This window comes from Physcomitrium patens, chromosome 2 (assembly GCF_059467195.1).
Source record: "Physcomitrium patens ecotype Gransden chromosome 2, ASM5946719v1, whole genome shotgun sequence".
NCBI classification, from domain to species: Eukaryota; Viridiplantae; Streptophyta; class Bryopsida; order Funariales; family Funariaceae; genus Physcomitrium; species Physcomitrium patens.
The window spans coordinates 21,053,771-21,076,803 of NC_143411.1; the positions used below are offsets into that span (position 1 = coordinate 21,053,771).

Genomic DNA, 23,033 nt, shown 5'->3' on the forward strand with positions numbered 1-23,033 from the left:
GAGATTTAACAAAAAAGTAGTTGGAATTAAATCTTAATTGAGAAAAATAAAAATAATAAACAATAGATTATCAACAATGCTTTCAATGCATTACAAATACTAGTACTAGATAAATATTTCAATCTAAAAAGTCAAGAAAAATTTAAAAAATAAATTTTAGTGTATAAACAAAGACAAAGAATCAAAAAGAAATTCAAGAAATAACATTACACATCATAATTTATTGATGAGTTTAGATGCATTGTCTAGTTTGAAAGACAAATAATCTACCTTATTGATATAAGACCTACTATTCTTAAGGCCAAAACTTCTAGTAGATAAAAAAAAAAAAATCTTTTAAGAAGATTCTCAAGGATTAAATGATTCCTAAGTAAAGACAATGACTTCTTTTTATTATTATCAAAAGCAAAACCTATCATTTTTAAGATGTATAATTAAATCTACTATGAATAATAATAATAAAATTAAAAATAGAATCTATTGACAAAAATGCAATGTGGAAGTTAGTGGACTTACCATCGCATAAAGTAGCAATCATAGCAAAATGGATTTATAAACTAAAAAGAGTCAAGGATAAAAAAAAATGAACAAGTACAAAGGTAGACTAATAAGTAGAAGTTTCTAGAAAATTAAAGGCATAGACTTCAAAGATATATTTATATTTATAATAAAATGGTCTATCATTTATTCTATAATAATTATAATTGTTCAAAGAAGATGAAATATTTAGCAACTTGATACAAAAATTATCTTTTAAATGATAAATTTTTCAAATAAATTCATATATAGTAGCTAAAACAATTAATCATAGAAGGGCAAGAACATAAGGTTTGTAGACTAAAAAAGACGTATATAGACTAAAACAAGCCTTTAGTATGAGAAGATTGACAAATACTTATAAGACATCAAGATGGTAAAGAGTAGTTATGATTACAATCTATATTAGATATGATGAAGAAAGAATATCATTGTCCTTATCATCTATTTTAATGATCTTCTCATCAACAAGGATGACTTTAACAATATAACATGGCTTTGAACTCAGCTTGAGTAAAAATTTAAGATATCAAGTCTATGATAACAAAGTTGATATTTGGATATAAACTTTCATAATCTTCCTTATGGTGTTTTTCTGAGCTAAGAAACTATTCTACTTGACCAATACAAGATCCAACATCCAACTAGCTATCGGAGTAGTCAACCAATTCTTCTTATTTCTACAAGTACCATATATGAATGCAGTTCAACAAATTTTCAAGTATGTCAAAAATGCCTTTGATTTTGAATTACTTTATTTTAAGAATACTAAAGAAAAATTAAAAGGATACATTAATGCTGATTAGGCAAGTGACACTAAAACCAAGCAATAAAAAATCAGCTTTATGTTTATTTTAGAAAAATCACTAGTCTTATAAATGAATAAGCAATAGACTATGGAAGCATTATTGTCAATTGAAGCTCCCTATAAGGAGAAAAAAAAATATATATATATATATATATATATGATTAAAAATCTTTCTAACAATATAGGGATAAAGTAAGAAGGGCCGATTCTTATATACTACAATAATCAATCAAGTATCAAAATTATGCAAAATTCAATATTTCAGGCTTGCACAAAGCATATGGATATACAATACCACTTTTTGTAAGAAGAAATTCTTAAAAGGCTAGTAGAGCCAATTTACGTACCTACTAATGAATACATTTTTGATATCATGACCAATCTACTGGAACAACTCAAATTTAAGTACTTTAGAAAGAAACTTAGAATTTAAAGTCTATATAATTTTTAAATAGAACATAAGTAAACATTACTCTTATCAAACCATAGATTCTATTTCTTTTATGTAATAATAATAATAATAAAAAATATATATATATATTATCAAAAATATAAATATCTAATCTAGATTCATATTTACATATATATGAAACTATTTTAAGAAAATTATAAAAAAACCTTAGATAATAAAAAATATAAATTATTGGCCTTAGTCTTTAATTTTTTAGTCAAAGAGGGTTGTTTTCTACTCAACCTCTTTAATGATCAATTAAAACCATGTTGATCGATCTTAAGGATCTCTAAAACTTCCCATTCAATAATAAAAAAAAATAAAGTTGTATCAAGTGCAGCTTAACTTTTGCAAGCACCACAGCATTGAATGACTCAATGGCAAATTAAGACAAGGACATATTAATTAAATGACATTGGAATTAGATAATAAGGGCATCAAGTCTTCATTGTAACTTTCAATTAGATTAACTAAAGTGGAGTTGATTTCTTCTCTTAATAGCTCATCTTTCGCATCAACAAATTCTTTGCTATTAGATCTATTGGACTCTTTATTGTTGGATTCATTATGCTCATCAACAAGTAGCTTAAGAAATAGAGCACTGATAAAGACAAAGATGTGGTTGCACAACTTCTTCACTAGCAACCAAAAAGTCTATGCAGCCATCAAGAATGATTACCACTATGAAAAGAAGCATCACACTTAAATATTAACTTTAAGCATTTAAAAAGGCACCAAATAACATGAAGAGTTGACAAAACACTTACAAGTGTAAAATGCTTAAATACACTTTGGAATGCATCAAAAGCTATAGCAAGCTTTAAATAGATTGACATGATCAACTCTAATAAGTGAAAGAATCTACTAAAATAGAACTCAAGTATTAGATAGTTAATTTTTAAAACAATAAGAAAATAAGATATGAAAAGAAGTATTGAGTAATGTAGTATATTTCATCTTTTCATCTTCTAGATGAAAAAAACCTATAGAATCATTCATCCAAGTAATAACCTATTATCTAAGAAATAAGACATTGACATGTCCAAAATAAAGTAGTGATGGAGCTTAAGCATAGGATTTTCTTTGTAAGCATAATTAATGTATTAGGACCTGAGAAATTAGTATAAGATATGGTGCCTCTAATGAAGAAATGGCTAGGTGTTTCAGCTATTATTTAATAGTAGAGAAAGCTGATCCTATGGATGATTTTGCAGCAACTTTTAAGAGGTCATCTAAGTTGCATAAATTTTGAACGTCCTTCTTCGTATAATACTTGATCAATACAGCAGCTAATTCGTCTTAGAGTGTTCTACTTCGAAATTCAAGAGGGCTGCGTCCTTGAATCATATTTATTCCACCCCTGCTGGACCATTAGATTAAGGTTTGGTAGTCGGCAATGACCGATTGTACTCTGTTCCTGACAGCTAGTGTAATGTTCCTGGTTCAGTTGATGGACGCTGCCCATCTCTCGGATTGGGCAGTAACGCATGTAGATTGATGAGAGGGTGAATGGCACCCTAAGTCATCTGAGAAGGCAGATATCACGGAGTATAACCTCCGATCCATTCAGGTGATAAATCAAGCCGTGACCATCTCGTTCTCATTCTGTTGTTATTGTACTAAAAAAATTAGTCTTACTCAGCAGACTTCACAAACCGGGTGCGAGGCCCGGAACACAATGTAATAATCTTTTAACAACTGACAGGTTTTATGCGGTTTCTGCTCATGGTTCCTTTCTTCTTTTATGTATGTGTATCTAGAGAGAGAGAGAGAGGGATGATTTTGATTCAAAATTATAATTACTTCAAAATCAGTTTTATCGCAGAAAATTACTATTATTGATAGATTTACTTCCCTGTCCACTCACCTCTAGTTTTAATTCGAAGGTTCCAAGTTGTGCCGTGATGCAGGCGATTGAGTAACATGGACACATCACGAGTGATACCCATGTAAGTAAAACTCCAACTCTGCACATCCAGGCCTGAATTAGGTTAGGTTCTCTTTAGCATGTGTTATGGTCTTTAATTTGTGCCTGCGGCACTTACATGTTTCATGGTTGTTATTTTTCAGACATGTGGCATTTGTAAGCACATGTACGTGTGCATAAGCTGAAGGTAATGAAGTAACAAAAGAAATCATGCGAAATAACAAAAGATTTCAAAAAGTAAGGCTTTTGTCATTATACGAGACTGATGCAAGGAATGTAAATAGAATTTCCCGCTTGCTATCATTGGTGACCTTAAATTATTTTGGTTGCTTTCACAAGTTAGTGGACACTCAGATTATGGCCCTCAACATGATTTGATGCAGCCTATAAGAACGTGTTGCCATGCATGTGGAATGGTCGCCAACAACCACGCTTTCTTTTTGTACGAAAGTTCTTACCAGAAACAGCGGAGCTCCTGCTTGAATTGCTGCAAAGAAAAATTTGGGGAATGCAACTACCGGGCTCGCAATCTGGAAACATTGGGTGATGTTGTCAGACTGAGAAGTTTAGATTCAAGAAAACTGTCCCTTTGTTCAAAATTGTATTTGAAGAGGCGCATCTCAGCGTCAAAAGAGCACTTTCAACAACCGTCACCTGGAGCAGTTCACACATGAGCTCACAGCAGAACTCTAAGTCTCAAGTAAAATAAGATGTGGATTCGAAAAGTTACAAAATATAGTTGGCAAAAGAAAGATTACTAGCTCTGTTGGCTGCCTTGAGTACATCTGTCTTTGAAGAGTTAAGCGTAAGATAACTCATCTTTACAGCGATCTTCATTTGTCGTCCATAGAATCCAACTTTTGGTAAAGAAAATCAGTCTCTCCGTGACCTGTCGAACTGCCCACATGAGAATAGTTCTTTCGATATATGTTACAAAAGCATTTTCTGCAAGTAACAGTAGCTGCGAGTTCATCCTTTTACGGTCCAGTTGATACTTTTAATCTCTTATGCTTGACTTGTTACACGTAGATGAACACTGTAAACCTGGTGAGGACGATGGAGTTGAGGATTTCTAGTGCTCGATTACTTGGATATAATTAATGCGATTACGTTTTCATCTCTAAATCTATTAGTGGATCATCTTGTCTAAGTGTGTTCATCTGGAACCTAGGTTGGAAAAGATCCCTGGGAAAATACATTTGCTCAGCGCAAATATTGAAAACTTTTCATTGTTTACTTTGATTGTTGCTTTCCCCGTTGTGCTTGGAAAACGGTTTTGGTCCCAAAAATTGAAGGCTATGTGAGATCTTATACACAATGAGAGCCCATTGCTGTGTTTATATTCTCTTCGCAACTCTTTCTCAATTATTTTCTCCCTTTTAGGACCATTGCTGCACCGATTAAATTAAATCTCTCCATCCAGATAGTGTTCAGATCACAGTCTGACATGTGGATTTCTACTGGTATATGGTCAGGTGAAAACAGATAATACAAGGCCAATCAAGTACCTCATCACATGCGTACCTAAATAGAATGAAGAGACTATGGTAGCACTGCTTGGATCAGCACACGGACGAATGTGAGCGTCATGCGAATTCTACGAACACATATTAGCAAAATGGTTTTTAGTAGCTTGGCCGTATAGAGTTGGAGGAAAAGCTGTCGGGAGGCGAATTTGTCTTACTCTCCCATTGCAGCGAAGTTCTGACCTCCCATCCCTGAGAAAATTGGGCTCTCAACGTTTTGAGAGCTGTCACGTGATATGTCATGATGCAATTCATTGCATTCTTACCGAAAGGAGACTTCATCAATTCCTTTCCCAGACTGACGCCGCTTTAAAGCAATTTTTGGACCCTAGTGTGAATAAAACGGACGACTGCAACAATTGTGTCAGACTTTTCCCCTGCCAGAGATTTACCCAGGCTGCCAGAATCGACCCCCCATGCTCACCCACAGATGCCCTCAGGCCAGAGACATTAAAAGGTCCGTAGAGCTCTCTTCACACCAATCCTGAAAATCAGAACCCCAAATTCGCAATACCAGTTCAGCCCAGGAGGCGTCTATAAATGAACCCATGTGCAGGAAAATGGGACGCAGATTTTTTTTTCTTTTTTTTTTAGTGTTTCTCTTCCGCCTTCATCCGGGACCGCCAGCTTGTTACGAGAGTGATAAATGCTGGGTCCATCCCAGCGAAGCGAGAACTGTTCTGTGCACAGTTCAAACGGAGCTGGGGCCAACCGCTCCACCCATATGCTCGCATTCTAAGCGCGTCGTGGTTCACATGGCAAAGGATACGATTCGTTCTGTGCAGCATGAGCATATCCACACTGCATCCCAAGAAGGTAAAACCAGGTCGAAGGATTCCAAACTGCTATGGACCTTGGCACTGCAACTCAGGGGTCCATAAAACCACGAATAACATCCTGGCGGAGCATCCGATTCACCGGCAAGGAGGCTGGCTACTCCACCGTGCAGTTCGAGTCTGCGAGCATTTCTCGACGCTGCCAGCCCACACAATTGCCGGTGGCGATGAAGAAGGATCCCCTCCTCGGGAGATGAGTCCCCACCTCCTCCGCCGCATCCGAGAGCTCTGTGCTCTGCGAAGCTTGTGATTGGGTTCATGCGTCCAAGTATTGCGATGCTCTGGGGACCGATCATCGCTAATGCGGCGACATCGATCCATCGCCAAAGCGGCGGCACTCAAGTTCCCGCTCTGCTTGCGTTGCCGAATTCTCGTCTAACGTTGCGACACGCGATCGGCGAGGCGATCGTGTCCGATCTAGACAAAGTCAGCTCGTATTGACCCAACTCCTCCAGAACCTATGGATGCGGGCATTTTAGGTTTGTGAAAAAAAATATTTATTTTTGTTAAAAAACAAAGGAAAACACAGACGGCCAACATCCATTAACTGGAAAAAGAAACGAAAAACTATAAATAAAAACCAGCGTGAAGCTTTTGTGCATGTGTTGGTGTGAAGTGTAATAGTCTTTTAAGTTTTGATTAATGCTTTCTTGTGTGCTTGTATTTCAGTAGTTTTAACATATTTTTTGTTATTGAAAGTGAATGATGATTATTATAAAATATTTAAAATGGGGTTTAGTTAATTTTAAATACAGTATATAGTAGAAATGTACAATTGGATCAAATAAGTTTTATTTGCTTTTCAATACAGTAAGTAGTAGCAATGTATAATTGGCTCACAGACTTGCTGATTTATGTATAAATTTTGATTTTGTAATTTTCAAATATAATATAATTTAATTTTAATTTAAAAACACAAAACTTTTGTATACCAAGTTTTCAAATCTTAAAAATATGTTCATTGAATTTTTAGTACTGATAATATTAATAGCATTATATACCCCAGTGACAAGTTTAGCATTGTAAAGTGGGTATAAATATGTAACAAGTACCCTTGTTGAAGGAGTTGTAAAATTATAAAACTGAAATAAATAAGGTATCATTAGATAATCAGATCAGAAAAGTGTTGTGTCTCATTCATTGAATAATTACCAAGGAATTTGTGAAATTGTTGTGACGAAAAATTCAACTGTATCAATGTAGCCAAAGCTTATTCAAATATATTAACTCAAATAGTTGTTTGTATTAAAAAAAAAAAAAAAAAAAAAAAAAAAATGTAATAAAAATTTGATTTATTGTAAAATTAAAAAGAAAGATGTTGGAACAAAGATTAATTCTAAAATAAAATTAATGGCTAATCTTCTTGCTAAAGTCAGTATTGAAATATACTATTTATGGTGGTAAAATAAGTACATGAAATTCCTTATTCAAACTGTGATATATATTTATTTTAAACTAATTTTCATGTAAATAACCAAAAACATATATATATTTTTTGAATTACTTCATTTCAAAAAAAATATTATATATATATATATATATATATATATATATATTGTGCACACAAAATGCTGGAAGATAAAGCACAGAGTCAATTAACTGAAACCTTAAAAAAAAACACTAATTTATGTTGTGTACTTGTTACTTAGAGATTCAATTGTATTTCATCAATTATAAATATATTATTTTAGTACTGGTGCATCATAATATATAATAAGTATTTAAATGGCTTCGAGATTTTATATTAAATCATAATAGTATAAGGTTTTTGACTATCAATTTTTTAATTTAAAGACATAAAAAAGTTAGCATAAATGTTAGTTATACTATTAATAGTGTTTTAAAACTTATTATATTTATTTCTGTTATTATTCTTCCCAACTTATAAAAAAACTAAATTTTTATATCCCTCAAATGGATACACAAAATTAATTAATTAATTAATTAAATTACATTTTTTAATTACAATTTGATTATGGTATAAGTCCTATAGTTAAAAATAATAATTTCTTAAATTTAGACATTGCATTTTTCTCTAATAAAGATCCTAAATGCATATCTTAACAAACATATACAGTTCTTATTTACTATATCATAGCATAAATCTTTTCTACATTTTGGTTTCCAAACCATCAAATACATCTTTAATACACAGCAGTAAAAAAAAAACTTTAATTTTATTGAATTTTCAATTTGATTGTAAAAAAATTTCACAAATGAATATATATATATATATATATATATATATATATACTTATTTCTTAAGAAAATACAAAAATAAAAAATAAAAAATATCCAAAATTTTACAAGATTTCTACAACACAAATTAATTGATTTTAAAAAACATATTTATCACAGTTTTTCACAAACTAATTTATATTCTAAAAAAAATCGTAATGATCAAACAAATATAAGATACTATGTGTAGAAGTGTATAAGGGATTTTCTTCTTATCTTTTTCCTTCTCTCTCTCTCTCTCTCTCTCTCTCTATATATATATATATATATTGTAAATAGAATAGTTTTAAAGTGTACATTTTAAATCCTACATCCATTAATAGTTTATTTTTAAAAATTCGTTGTCTTTAAGATACACACATGCTACATATATATATATAAACATGTCTATGTGTTATAAATCAAATATTCTAAAAAATATATATATTTGTGTCATTGAAACACAACTATGTATGGTTGCTTTTATTTCAATTAAAATATGAAAAACTTATTTGATGCAAAGAAGATTTTTATTTTAAATAGTTTTGATTTAAATGTAATACTGAGTAAAAAGAACATTAATCATTATGATTTTGCAATGAATATCTCATTCATTACAAATAATATGATATTTAAATGATTGAATAAATTGATTTACCTTAATCTAATATAATATCTTTTTTAAAAAATAAATTAAGATAAATAAAATATAGATCAATAAGTTATGTTTTCTATGAATACATTAATATAGATCAAGAAAATTTTGTTGTGTATGAAATATTATTCATCAAATCATTTGTAGGATATTTTGTATCTATTGTTGTTAAATTTTGCAAGAATTATTTATAAAATAACTAAAGTGCTATTATAAAGAACTTTAACTCAAGATAATATCAACTTGAGGTACTTTGTATTATGTTTTATGTGAAAAAAAATTAAAAAAAAATAAAAAATCATGGTATTTCATGATGTTAATTGAACTAGAGATATTGAATTTTTAATGTTGACATAGAGTAGAATGATCTTTTGAGCTAAATTTTAATTACATAATATTTTATAAACACAAGTAGGTATTTTTATTTATTACAAAAAATATATTTATTCCAACAATTTAAAGAACCAAAGAAATAATAAGACCCTATAAATTATTTTTAAACATATGTATTTATATATACATACTCATTTTTGAAGATATATTATTTTAAAACTTGTCTATAATCCAAAGTTTTATTAAAATATTTGATGTATCAAAAACCATCATTGTTTTACCTAAAAACAATTTTGGACATGATGGATTGATTTCTAATGTACTACTCTAAATTTACAACTAGCTAACATGTATACAAAAAAATACTTTTCCATTAAATTCCAAAAACATGTTTAATATTCGTAGGAACTTCAATTTACAAACAAACCTCCAAATTTCATTTCACAAACTAAGTGGGAGATTATTATTGCATTCTTCAATGACTTACTTCAATAAATCAAAACATCAACAATCAAGGAATGCAACTTACAGGTAGCAACCATCTTTTGAGTTATTTGTTCATGGAATAAGCTCAAAGATATTCTCATTTGTTGCAAATATTTGTTCACATACCATCCTTCTCAGAATAATATGCATGTCTTATAATCAACAAAAATAGTTTTAGGGCATTATATTTTATGTGTGTATCTTAGATATCAATTCTTGGACAAAAACAAATTCCATAAATTGTTTTGATGGAATGAGTAATTGGTTCATTGCTTATTTGAGAGAGATACATTAAATTGCAATAATGCACTATTTTCATGTAAGTGGAGTGTGTGGATATAAGTGTAAGTATATTGAAGTGTGTGGGCATGTTGCCTCATCCACATATTTACATCCGTAGGTAGTTTGGTCAAATTAATAGAATGCCACACATCACGATTTTTGGAAAAGTTGGATTATTGGTTTTATAACCCACCACTAGTTGGAATTAGGTAGGTCGATATGTCCAAAATGGGTCGAAGAGAATCTTTAGCGAAAACATTTATATAAATTCCATTTTTGAGCCAAGTTGTGACGAGGGACTGGCTGAGTGCCTCTTCTGAATCCTCCTGATTTCTATTTCCATACATGGGTTTTTTTAAATTTTGGCACCTGCTAAATATAATACACAATGCTTAAGTTATCGGAAATGGGTTGTCTACCTTTCTACTACTTTTCATCAGAAATCTAGGCATGCAAACTGGGGTTGATGCCGTGTTTAGACTGATTGATGGGTAGATAGATAGATGGAGAGAGAGGAGGACGAATGGAGGGACGCCCGAGGAGGATGATTTCGAACCTGTGGTCGCAGAGTGAGAGAACCAGTCATCCGCGTGATGCAGCAACAGTAGCAGCTGTTGCTCACACCGAGAAGGGCGGGGGACCGTTATCCAGACCGACGCATCGGACTGTCCTTTGCATGATTAGATGATAAGATATAGGAGGGGTGGGGAGGGAATCAGGGACGGAGCTGCTGCGATGTGGAAATCAGAAGAGGCACGCAGCCAGTCCCTCATCATGTGCGCAGTGCTGTAGAGACCCCAGGTGCCCAAGTGGCCGACTTACGGGGCCGACCGATCTCGCGGGACGCACGGTGCCGCGCGCAGCACGAGCTTCCGTTGTTTAATACCACAGTGCGCTGGCTTTCCCGAAGAGGAGGTCTCGATGGGTAGCCCCGAAAATCCATGAGTCAGTGGACTTGACAGTTCATTCAGGTTATACAAGCATAAAATAGTGCAGAATAGTCAGTCGATGCCTTGATTATGCTCCAGTCACCTCTGGTAAGCCGGGGCATGTCGCCGTGAACGTATCTCACGTGGCCAGTGTCGCGGGATTGTACTAGAAACTGACTGAGTGTATAAGTAGAAACTGTACGATGGGAGCCAGAGTATCTGGATTGGAGTGTTTTTTCAGTAACTTTGAATGCTGTCTCACTGTTGTCTTTGTCATCAATTCTAGGTGGGATGTGCATGTAGATGTCTTCGGTTAGTATTTTTTTTTACGAATGTTGTTATTGCATTGAATTGACCAAGACTCTATCTTTTCTGAGCTGTTAATCCGATGAATGACTCTAATTGTGCTCCAACATACCACAATTGGAAATGTGTCAAAGAATTCTCCTTCCTTTTCTTGATAACGTAATCCAAGTAATCTTGCATACTTCTTAACTGGTTGTCTGCTTTTGTCTCTTTCTATTTTGAAGATCCATTTGGCTTGAATGGCTTTTTCTACAGGAAGAAAGATTGTATGTTATCCAAGTTTTGTTTTTCTATAGCAAGTCTTTTTTTCTTTTTTCTTTTTTTTTTGGATTGATGCACTCCATTTAGGATCCAAAACTGCTTCTTCGTAGTTAAGTTCATCTGGTTTGGTGATCAATGCATAGTAGTCTTTGAATTATCTTGGGGGTCTTCAATTTTGAGTTGGTCTAGGGTTTGATGTCAAATATTGAGTATTTAAACTTTTCTTCATCGGTTTCCTGCACGACTTGGTTGTCTGTGCTTGGTTCTAATGGATTCACGATGTTAGGATTTTCCAGTAAGATACCCTGTTTGAAGCTGATGGATTGTGCTGGTGGGCTTATGTTTGTGAGTTCCAAATGTTGGTTTTTCTACGTGTGAGGACAAATCAAGAGCTTCATCTTGCAAGTGAATTAGATTGTTTTTTTATAGGTAGATTCAATTTTTCAGTCACAAGAAGAGGAAATGCTAGGTCCTTAGGAATCTGGATCAGAGGTAGGTCAGTCAACCCCAATTTGCTTTATTTGCATATCACATCTCCACTTTATCATAATTTTTCTTTTAAGTGGGTAAAATAGTCTGTCAGCTTTGCCATTAGAATCATAACTCTTAAAGAGACATTGAATAGTCTTTCTTTTTAGTTTGTTTTGTTTTTGTTTTGGAATACGTGAAAAGGCAAGGCAACCAAAACTAAGGAAGTTTAACAAAACACCAACAATACAATCAAGACTACATCCTATTTTACATTCGTGATTAGTGTCTTGACTGTTCGAGCTTAAGTACAGATCAGCAGCGGGTAATCAAAGTCTCAGTTGTTCAAAATTAGGGCTATGGTAACATCTGAACAAACTAAGCTTGGTACACGTGTCGTTATCTCAAGATACGATCGAACAGTGATTCTCTCGTCCAAAGTGCTGAAAGTTCTAGAACAGAACGTGGATGAGTACGTTTCATTTTAACAGTAAGGTGTCAAAGTGTACTTCTAGCAAGTTTGTGCTAGTCAACTGGGTGACGGTTCTGAATCCAAAAAATAAACACTCACTTGCAAGTATGCTATTGCAAAATGTCAACGTCCGTAATTTCTCATTCGGCACTGAAATAACTGCATTGATGAATGGTGTACCCTTGATTCATAGCAGCTCCTTCACACAGCAAGCGGGTTGTAACCAACATGCGAGTGCAGTTTACAGATGGTGGTGACCAAGAGATTTATCGGTGCTGACAACATCAGAGTTCTAAGGGAGGCTTCGTGATGTTGGTAATGATCAAACGCTGTGCCCACCACGCTTTCACTACTAGCTGTGGCAGTAAATCTTGCGCAGAACTGATCCATTCACGAAGATGACTTGCTTAATCGTAAGTATTAGAACGTCGTCTTTATGATTGTTTTGTGTATCTCATTGACTGTTCAGGTGTCGGTGTGTTACGCTCTCTCCACATAGATAAGTATCAAGTGACATCCAAAATTTACTTCGGCTACACTGAGTGAAGGAAGGGGATGTATACAATCATGTATTGTTTATTTCTCTTACCGTTTACTATACTATTGTTAACGTGGACATTTGATTTTTAAGAGTTCGTTGCACGTTATTACAGTTACAAAAGATGAGCAGTGGTACTTAAAATACAGATGATACAAATCGAGATTTGCAGGTAAAGATGTTTCAATCCATAGAAAATGTAATTGATAATATTCACATTGCACAAGAGTTGCAGGCCCTTAGTTTACAAATGTGACCAAACGGACGTGCATTATAATAAACTTATAAATTTTCCTACTCCTCCCAACAAACGTGCGCAAATGCATCACATAGGAGAGTTTGGATGGTGTTCGTTGTTTCTAACCAGATTCAAAAAAGAATCCGCTGCCTCTCAACTCCTCCAATGATTGCTATAAATCAAGCCCGATACAGTGGAGAAAATGAGAGGGGGCAACATTCTGGATCGGTAGAAAAGGTTCATATGTACAACTGATGTTTTAAGTATTATGATAATAAGAGTGCTGAATCAGACTATCTGGAAATTTACTCATGGAATGTGACGCTCATGCAAAACAAGGCTGCTTGAGACTAAACACTTACTGTACACTGGGCTTGGATACTAGCTAATTCAGTTTCGACGCCTTGAAGGTCATGGTATTTCCCAAAAAGATGCAGTGTACAACTGAGGATGGAGCCGGACCGGTGACGAATAGGTGAGCATGTCATCAGGGAAATTGGCAATTCCACCGGCTAACTCTCGAGACTCCAGCACCAGTGCAAACCATGGACTAGCATTGAGCAGCTAGTCCGATCCCTGAAGCGCACATTTCAGTGCAGCAACAATGCCACTCGTTGGCGCCGTTGCTTCTTGTGGCTGAAAACAAAACACACAACGATACATGATCAGCAAAGTTGCTATACCAAAACATCCGAGTCACAAATGTTAATACAACACATCCAGAATGCAGTGGCAACCTTAGGGCGCCCAGCAACGAATTTGATGTTAACAATTGAGTTTAAAAGTAAATTGTGAACTGAAATACCTAGAGCCGCTAGAACTAAATTCATTGGAAAGTGAAAAAAATCTCGTAGTACAGTCTCCAAGGTAACAACGATTAATATGCCACAAATAATTCGCAAGCTGGAAATTCAGGACAGTGCATTGACCTTCGCTGTAATGACGCATATGAGACGATGTGCAATTTTAGTGAAGCTGCATTGCTTAACATCCAGGCTCAGGCACTCCAGGCACTGCAGGATGTTGCTTTGAAGGCGGGGTTGCGGCTTGCACACCATCTCGATGACCACCTGGTTCGGCAAGTCAGCATGAACCTCCACTTTCTCCAGACAGCTTCTTAGAAAAGAATGTATTCTGCTCAGCTCCTCTTGGGAGATGGGGGGTTTAGGTACTACTGTCTGCTTCTCGTTCTGTTTACTAGGGCTTCCAGGCTGCACACTCATAATAAGCTCTTTTCGGCAGGAAGGGGCTGTGTTATCCTTAGAAGTAGTGGCAGCGGATTGTATCAACAACATCTTCCGGTCCTGGAGTTCCTTGATGCGATGATGCAGATTCTTCACGTACTCAATTGACTCGTCGACTATGGTAGACCTGTCGCGCTGAAACCACACCATGGAGGGAACCCAGAAAAAAAAAAAAAAAAAAAAAAAAGGGTTAGATAAATTAAACAATTGTACTAAAAACAAATACGAGTGTGCTGTGAAAAACACTCTCCCATCATTTTTCGATGTCAGGAAATGTAAGAATCGCTGCGGAGATCTACGAAGCCACAAAAACTCACATGAACTCTACTAAACAATAGCTACTTGCACAACAGTAACTGGACACAGAAGACTAAATGAGACCTCTCGCATTTCACTCCGGGGTACGCAACACGATCACTCCTCACAAGAAGGGTTCACTCGTCACACTGAAGGGTTGCATGTATTCACTTTTGTTCCAATTGGTAGTAGGGATTCCAGGATCGCAAACTTGCTGGTCATATCGTCCCTCCGTTGCCGCTCTCGTAGAATATGATCGGCTTGCTCATTCATCCGTTTTCCCTTCGGACCAATGGACCTGGATGTCTTATCCAACTTCTTCCAGGGCTGCATGTCAATCTCATTGTCGAGACTCCGCCCGCGTTTCAATCCATTTCGCGATGTCAAACCTTCACCACCGTCCCGTTGCTCTGTAGTAACCTGAGATTGCAACGAAGCAGAAGGCAGACCGGGCACGTGTGACGACCCGAGCTCCACACTCGAAGTTGAAGAAAATAGGGCATTACTGACAGGCTCGTAGTCGTGAAGGTTCTCATGATCCACTACTGGAGGCAAGTCGTCGAACAAAATGCCCCGGTCGATATCAGGCTGCGAAAACCCCAACGACGCCAACCCGGCGTATGAACCACTTCTCGCAATCAAACCGTCGTAACTCCCGCATTGATTCTGCACACCCCCTTGCTGCATCGTATACGAATTGTGAAGGAAGTCGTTCAGTTGCAGCGCCACATTGCCTTCCACCACCTCCAGCGACGACGCGTCCAAGCCAAACCCAAAACTATCTCTACTGTACAAGTCGGACCGAAAACCACCCCTACTCAAACCCATGTTATCCAAGGTTAACATCTTTATCCCGGTGCACCACCACACCCCACAATCATACAAACAAACAGACACAGGACAGGAAAGCCTTCCGGTCGCTTAAGCCGCCTCGCCACCACGGCTCACACTCACCCCTCTCCTACTTGAGACACCATCACAGGTTATCATATTCATTCGAAATACAATTAGGCTGGACAATCAACGCAAACAAAAACTATTAAAGTACTAGCTGAAGGTCCAATCTCCATGCCAACGCCTGAATACCTCACTCATTAAATCAAGCAATTATAATAATAGAAAAAGCAGAACATGCTTTTTTCAGAGGCAGATATAGACTTGCGGTCTCCTTCTGCTTCTTCCTGAAGATTGAGCTCAAGGATGAACTTGTGAAGGGATGCAGCTGAGGATCCCTGAATATATCTTATGTTGATATTTGATCGGAGGTGAGATAGTAGATGCGATGCTGTTATATTACAACATTTTCGACCCACTTTCGTCCTGCTGGAGCTCACCCACAACCGCAGCGAGGGAGGTAAAGAATACCGGACCAGTCCAGACCTGGCACAGGCTGCAGTAAAAACAGAAAAAAGAGAAAGCAGGGATCGGTGGTAGCAGTGCCTCCAGTTTGGCCCCTTCCTCAAGTGGCAACAGAATATCTGGACCCAGCGCGATAAAGCGAAAACACCGCACTTGTTAGACAAGCGCATCCCGACAAGAGCAACGTGGCCACTAGTGATCCACTCTAATACAATGCCCTTCGCGGCAGCAGCAGAGGGACGGAAGCCCTCTTGAAACATTCAACTCGGCTGCCATTACCTTTGGGATTTCCTGGATCTTTGGCTTAGAGTCACACCTGATGGGAGGGGTTAGCGAACGCGAGGAGGATGTGGATGTATATTTTAAGGCCCTTTCGGTGGGGAAGGTGCTGCAAACAGAATTCGGACCCTGGGCCGAGGTTGGGAACTTGGAATGCACCGACTTTGTAACCTCGACGGAGCTTTGCCCATTCCCCTTCCGGGCCCCAAGGCATGAGAGAAACAGTACCCCTATGCTTGGTGGTGCGGTTGTAGGTTAGCCGACACGCCGAGAGTAGGGGCCAGTAGGTACGATGAACAGAATCCGGAGGGGCGCCTGCACGCAGCATGCCCCTGCGCTTCATCGTCCAGGGCGTTGAATTCGGCCCTATCCTGCCTCCGGGCCCCCACCCACACCTCTCTCTGGTTCCTTGCTCCCTTGCCTTTCACATGCTGCATGAGCACAGCAATGATCACCTTGTTTTCAGAATCTACTCCTGCATCCTTCTGACTCCATTGCCTGCTTCATCTTCCGCACTCCGATCTAAAACTTGTGTGGTAAATTTACTCTCTCCCTTTCTCACTCACCTACACACCACTATCACAAAAAAATTAAAAACAATACCTAGATCTCCTCTGTTATGGAATCCAGCTTGACTGGGTTGTAGTCTCTAGTTAGTTTAGTTTGGTTATGTTCTGCGAAGGCTGTACAGTGGAATATTGATTCTGTGAGGGAAAGATTACTTTACTGATGTGAAAGGGGTGGTTTGTTTGCAGCATGGTCCATCATGTGTCAGGTCAACCTGAAGTGCACACTTGGATTCAAAGTTCCTGGAAAAGGTGTGTTCACAGACAAAGTCATTATCATGTGAAGACATGCTACCATTTTGTCTAGATTTGGTGGGTTTAGAATTGATTTGTGTTAAGTGCCTGAACTATTTGTATGCACAATGGTTATGGATTCATGTGTCAGTAGAGGAAAATAAAAATCTAATTTTCTCCTAAGATAAAAAAGAAAAAGAAATAGGATGCTATAGTATAGTATGTGTGTTGCACTTGCATTTGTATGTATTGATACATAGTTCTTTGCATTTGTTACAACAAGATATGCATCATTTCTTTACTTCTGAAGTATGGTTTGCATCACCCCTAATATTATACAAAAGGTTTATGTTTTGAGTATCATGATGAATGATGCATGATGCTATCATGATGTATAGAGTATGTGTATATACATATGTATAGTTGTGTGTGTGTGTGTGTGCATGCACACCTACATATGTACACTATAAAAATTAAAAATAAAAATAAAAGACAAAAAAGACAAAAAGAAGAAGAATAAATAATGTATTTTCTCAACAAAATTGTTCCTCTCATTTAACTCTACTAAAAACTACTTACAACTGTACCAACAACTAATTCCTTGGATAAATCTATACACTTAATAGTGAATTATTAAAACAAGTGTAAGTTTTGATGAAAAAAGTCTATGTTACTCTTGAATTTGTATGTAATGTATACTGTGTCATTGATGAAATCACAAAAAAGACATATCATTGAGACACATCATACAGCAGTATAATATACACATCATGTGTGCATGTATATACACACACACACACACTCACATCTATACATATATATATATATATATATATGCGATATGTAATGGTTTAACAATTCCATATAAGAGGAAAAGTATTTCTTGTAGATCGAAATTGTATACTTATAAATTCAGCATGATAATCAACATAACCAAACTGATCAAACCAGTTTGTATTATGTATTTTAAATTGAACCACATTACAATTTCAATCTATTAGCATGACAAGACACTAGCAACACCTTCAAGTAAGATCAATGGTGAGTGATAATTATAATGCTGTGTATTAGAAGAATAAGTGAAATTTTACTTGATGTAAAAATACTGTAGAATAATGTATTAGTTGTATTAAAATAGCAATTGAAACATGATAGTAGGATTAAAGAGCATGTGAAATGATACGTTTTATACAATATCAAAAAATAACTTTTAGATATTGTAGGGATATTATAATTTTCATAAAAAATAAAAAATAAAAAACATTTATTCTTGAAAAAAGACAACCATCACTAATTGAGAGGAAGTTGTAGAGTTGAAGGATAGTTGAACCCATGAAAAATACATCCACCATTGAAATCTCACATGTTGTTATCTACTCAGAAAAAACATATGTTTTTAAAACATATGTTTTTAAAACATTAAGTGTTGGATACTTGAGTATGCAAGATTTTTCAAAAAAATCATACCTTTGATACATTTAAGTATGGGAACAACAAATTTTTTTTGAATATTGTTTATAAGCATTTTTAACTCAAAATATTCCAAATGATCAAACACATGTAGAAGTTTTGGGTATATTTTAACTTTCATAGTAATCATGTATTCTTGAATAAAAATAACAATCACCAATTGAGTCGAGGTTGTAGAGTTGGACCAATGGAAAATGTATCCATTCCTGAAGTGGATACATTAATGCAGTCTGTGGTCATGCTTTGAAATCAGTGTCTGACATTGATGTTGTTGTGACTTGAAAACAAGGGATAAGAAAACTATAACAATAATAACTTTTCACCAATTAGATTATGAATATACACACATGCATACACTGCAGATAAGACAAGAGCTAAGAGATAGTTGTGTTGTTCTCTACTTTGAAAAGACTCATTTTGTAAAACAATAGTGTCGGATACTTGAGTTTGTATGTTTTTTTGTAAAGAATTATTGTGATACATTTAAGCATGGAATTAAATAATCTTTTTAAAATATTACTTCTGATATATATGTATCCACTATTTTATGTTGAAAAAATCATTTATAGAATACAAATCACCAAAGCAATAATGTCACAAAAAAAATCCCATGGATTCCATGGTTGATTTCAAAGATGAAACTCCACTCAAACTCATGGCTTTAAATCTTATGCATGGACCTTAACAATAGAAGAGACTAAGTGTTTTTCAACCCACAATGACATTCAAATTTTGTCATTACTTCCAATACCAATGATGTATATATATACACACAGACACACACAATTTTTTGACTCTGAAAGCAGGTGGGAATAATGACTAACAAATGCAGCAATGAGCAAATTGTTATTAAAATGCCTTCCATGTGGTGGTTTGCCCTACTATCTCTTAGCTTTTGTCTTATTCGTAGTGCATGTATAATCTAATTGGTGAAAAAGTTATTGTTGTTATAGTTTCCTTATCCCTTAAGTTTTCAAGTCACGACAACATCGATGTCAGACGCTGATTTCACAGCGCGACCATAGACCGCGTTATGGCCATCTCCACTCACGCAACTCTAAATGACGCGCTAACAAGCTCCCTGTATAATAAAGGCCCCACCATTGTACCCAATCTTGTCTCAAGTGCCGGCCCCACCGGTCCACACGATACACACCAACCCAGAAGAACATTTGCCTGACACGTGAGGGGATCAGTCCCAGTGGGCGACTTTGTAGTGGTAAGTAACCCTCTTGCATGTCTTTAGATTGGAGCATGGGATTTAGAGTGGCTCCAGGCATAGTACCAGTTGAGCAGTGGGTGGGCCAGGGGGTAGTGAAAAGGACACGCCATAGATGTGATGCGGGTCTTATACAGTGCCACGGTGGGGATGCTTTGATTCGTCACGGCGTCGCGGGGGCGCTGGTGGCGTAGGGAAGAGGTCGGTGGAGTTCGATGCCGCGTGGTTGGTAGAATGGGTCCGCTGCAAGGAAACGGAGGCACGGTTTCCAGTCATCGGCCTTCTATCGTGGAAGAACTGCCGGGTGACGTGTGTGTGAGAGGAAAGTAAATCCGCGATGCGGTGAAGCAGGCATCGACATTTGCTCCACAAGTGGGGAGAAAGCCCACTTCGGAGGCTCTGACGGACTGGATCGATGGATGGTTTTCTTTTGTGTGTGTGTTTTTTTTTTTTAATTATTTCCCCAATATCTCGACAAACGCAGTGACGTCGTCCTACGGACCGAAATTTCAGCAGCCATGCTCCTGGATCATTCACCAATAGGGTTCCGGTGGTGGGCCTGCCAGGATTGAGCTATTGTCAGTGTCCAGACTGGCTATGATGGCTATAGAAGCACGTGTTGCTGGAGATTGTGTGCAGATTGGCGTCAATAAGCACATTCGGAGTATTGAGGCACGTGGAATGATGCAAACCAAATCCCCCAGACGCAGCAGGGTGGACAGTTACCGTGGCTTCTCTCTCTCTTTCTCTCTTTCTCTCTATTCGCCACTGTGATGGCGACTCCGTTGTCCCTCGCCCTGAACATGGCACATGAAGTGGATTCCTGCCTTTCACTGCTCATTAGCGTACAGTGCCTTCACGATGGATGGGTATTAAGGACCCTGATAGGCACTTGGTGAGAGCGTTGCACCCAGTCTGGGCCAGGGTCCGTTCTCAAGTCTGATGAGTACCCAGCGACTCTTGGGACCAAGTTCATCTGTAGTGTGTGTTGAATATTGGTGCATTCTTACTGGAGAAGATACATTCCTCCAATTTATGCTCCCCATTACTGTTAAAGGGCTTTTATGTTAGTTGAGTTCTGCCACTGTCATCCGACATCCTGAACAAGTTGAGAAGTCGGGTAAACAAGAGGTGTTGATAACAGGAATAAAGGGGATTTATTCATTTCGGGGAAAGGACTATCCTCAATCGTAATCGAAGACAAGGATGATTAAATAGATTTTATGTCCGCTGTTGGTAAGGAAGTAACGCATTGTATAATTAGGATTCGAAGATTCTAAGTGGTCGAAGGAGAGTCTCATCAGTTAAACTTACGCTGGTTGTCAGGGCTCCAACCAAATCTCCACAGTCATTATGAAAGTTTCATCGACTGCATAAAACTAAACAGTATGACTGAAATATCATGAGGCACCTGGCAGGGTATCAGTTCGAGTTGACAAATTTTCAGTTGCTTGGGAAATAGAAATAAATAAGAACAACCACCAGATTCGTCCTACGTGTTATCGTGCTTCTCGAGTGGTGTACCTTAATCATGAATACTCACACCGTATTTCAATAAAATTGGATCGAAAATATGTGGAAGTAGGGTGCGAATGATCCAACTGGGCATGTACAGTCAACTCTGGCGAGGGTGCATAGCTATAGACTGGAAGAGCCAGTTGATCGACTCCTGTACAAGCAAGCTAGCAATTTCTTATTTGATCTAACGTCGACTTCTGGCAGTCGCCAGATAGGCACTGGCGCGCAGTAATCGGGCTAATACCAATGCAGACCTTGTTAGGAAATGCCACACCTAGTCACAGTATAGTTGTGGATCTTACAAATCCTTAACATGCAGCATAACTCTTCTAAGCTGCACATCGAATTTGAGCGAGAAACACCACTGTAAAACAGATCAGTCACTGTTGAACCAAGGTAGAAACACTGGTGGTAGAGATCACATCCTGCTCAAACGGTGGTTCTTGCTGGTTCGTATCTCTATCATACTCCCACTCTTAGCAGAGCATTGTTCGCCACTCCCCCCCCCCACCCCCCCCCCCACTCCCCCTGAAGTGCATAACTTCAATCCAAAAAGATATCAAATCCTCAGAAATTGTTTGATTGACGCGATATTTAGGGAAAAGCAGCAGGGATAAGGAATTAATCTTTGATAAGGCCAGAACAGAAAGATGAAGGAAGTAACCTCATCAATCACCCGAGCATCTTTCTGAAACTTTGCCGAAGGTCTTGGAGGTTCATAGCCTATAATTGAGCGCTACAAGGGCCCACAGCACAAGTTGAGTCTAATTGTGGAAGTTTTGGCATTAGGCACGTTTGGTTGAAATTTTAGGTAAGAGATCTGTGCCTCAGACAATTATGGAAAACGTATCTGTTAGATGAAGGAGTGGCGCAGCCTGGTATGGCCAAACAACTCTCTCTGTCAACTATTTTGACTAGATATTGCTTTCCGAGGTTCTCGGCCTCAAGGTTCAATGTAGCGGTTCGAGAAACGCTTTTGACTGGTACACTGGATACAGTATGAATGGGGTTGTCATGAGGCCTCCTCATTCGTTCAATGTTAAATCTATTAGGAAAACTATACCACTTTGCCTTAATACGAGGCACGTTCCATATTGGCTTGCAAAGCCATGACAAGCCCTACTGCTACAAAATTTGTTTTGTTCCATCAACCGTAATAAGTACTGCCAGGTATTGGTGGCTATGCTAGTTTCTGCTCAATTATCAACCGCAGGTCAGTTTTATCTTATGGTAATGTTTATTCTGGGCTGAACAAGTTAAAGACCATCGTTTTGATTGAACTTGGAAAAAGTTAGTGCTTCTGCTTGACCTCGCCAGAACAAGACTTGTCGAGTTCACGAGATGAACAGTGGTATATACGGAACGGACTCTCGAATTTTGTAGTCCAGATCTACCAGGTCGTCGTCTAGAAATAGAACAACAGAAGTATTATACTTGTCGTTTCTCAAAAAGTACTAGAACCTCCAGATAATACTCTGGGTAATATTAAACGCAACATCAAGTTGCACTGTTTATTTTACTGCCGGTGCCTCCAACGTGCACTGACAATAATAACCAGGATCCGGCTTGCCACACAT

The 23,033-nt window shown here is 37.1% G+C and overlaps 1 protein-coding gene and 4 long non-coding RNA genes across 8 annotated transcripts; 3 read left to right on the top strand and 2 right to left on the bottom strand.

The window, feature by feature from the left end:
• Nucleotides 1-2,658: 2,658 nt before the first annotated feature.
• On the bottom strand, nt 2,659-4,314 carry LOC149989790 (uncharacterized). The gene is made up of 3 exons (XR_016501817.1): nt 4,182-4,314; nt 3,664-3,763; nt 2,659-3,401 (listed from the first exon to the last, which is right to left on the bottom strand). It is a non-coding gene; the product is annotated as an uncharacterized LOC149989790 (long non-coding RNA).
• LOC112274837 (uncharacterized) lies at nt 3,377-4,848 on the top strand. 3 transcript variants are annotated; one of them, XR_016501819.1, is made up of 4 exons: nt 3,377-3,476; nt 3,707-3,745; nt 3,867-3,960; nt 4,107-4,848. It is a non-coding gene; the product is annotated as an uncharacterized LOC112274837 (long non-coding RNA). The 3 variants fall into 3 exon arrangements; XR_012216991.2 differs by having other exon boundaries at nt 3,399-3,501; XR_016501818.1 differs by lacking the exon at nt 3,377-3,476 and having other exon boundaries at nt 3,621-3,745.
• A 3,641-nt stretch (nt 4,849-8,489) lies between these two features.
• LOC112278751 (uncharacterized) lies at nt 8,490-13,700 on the top strand. 2 transcript variants are annotated; one of them, XR_002968787.3, is made up of 3 exons: nt 8,490-9,821; nt 10,538-12,809; nt 12,964-13,700. It is a non-coding gene; the product is annotated as an uncharacterized LOC112278751 (long non-coding RNA). The 2 variants fall into 2 exon arrangements; XR_016501821.1 differs by having other exon boundaries at nt 10,558-12,809.
• On the bottom strand, nt 13,276-16,009 carry LOC112278750 (uncharacterized). The gene is made up of 3 exons (XM_024512464.3): nt 14,983-16,009; nt 14,200-14,649; nt 13,276-13,906 (listed from the first exon to the last, which is right to left on the bottom strand). Exons 1-3 carry the CDS (start codon nt 15,655-15,657, stop codon nt 13,835-13,837), a joined length of 1,197 nt encoding a protein of 398 aa, XP_024368232.1. The 5' UTR covers nt 15,658-16,009; the 3' UTR covers nt 13,276-13,834.
• A 460-nt stretch (nt 16,010-16,469) lies between these two features.
• Nucleotides 16,470-18,497, top strand: LOC149989791 (uncharacterized). Its single transcript, XR_016501820.1, has 2 exons — nt 16,470-16,985; nt 17,205-18,497. It is a non-coding gene; the product is annotated as an uncharacterized LOC149989791 (long non-coding RNA).
• The last annotated feature ends 4,536 nt before the right edge of the window (nt 18,498-23,033 follow it).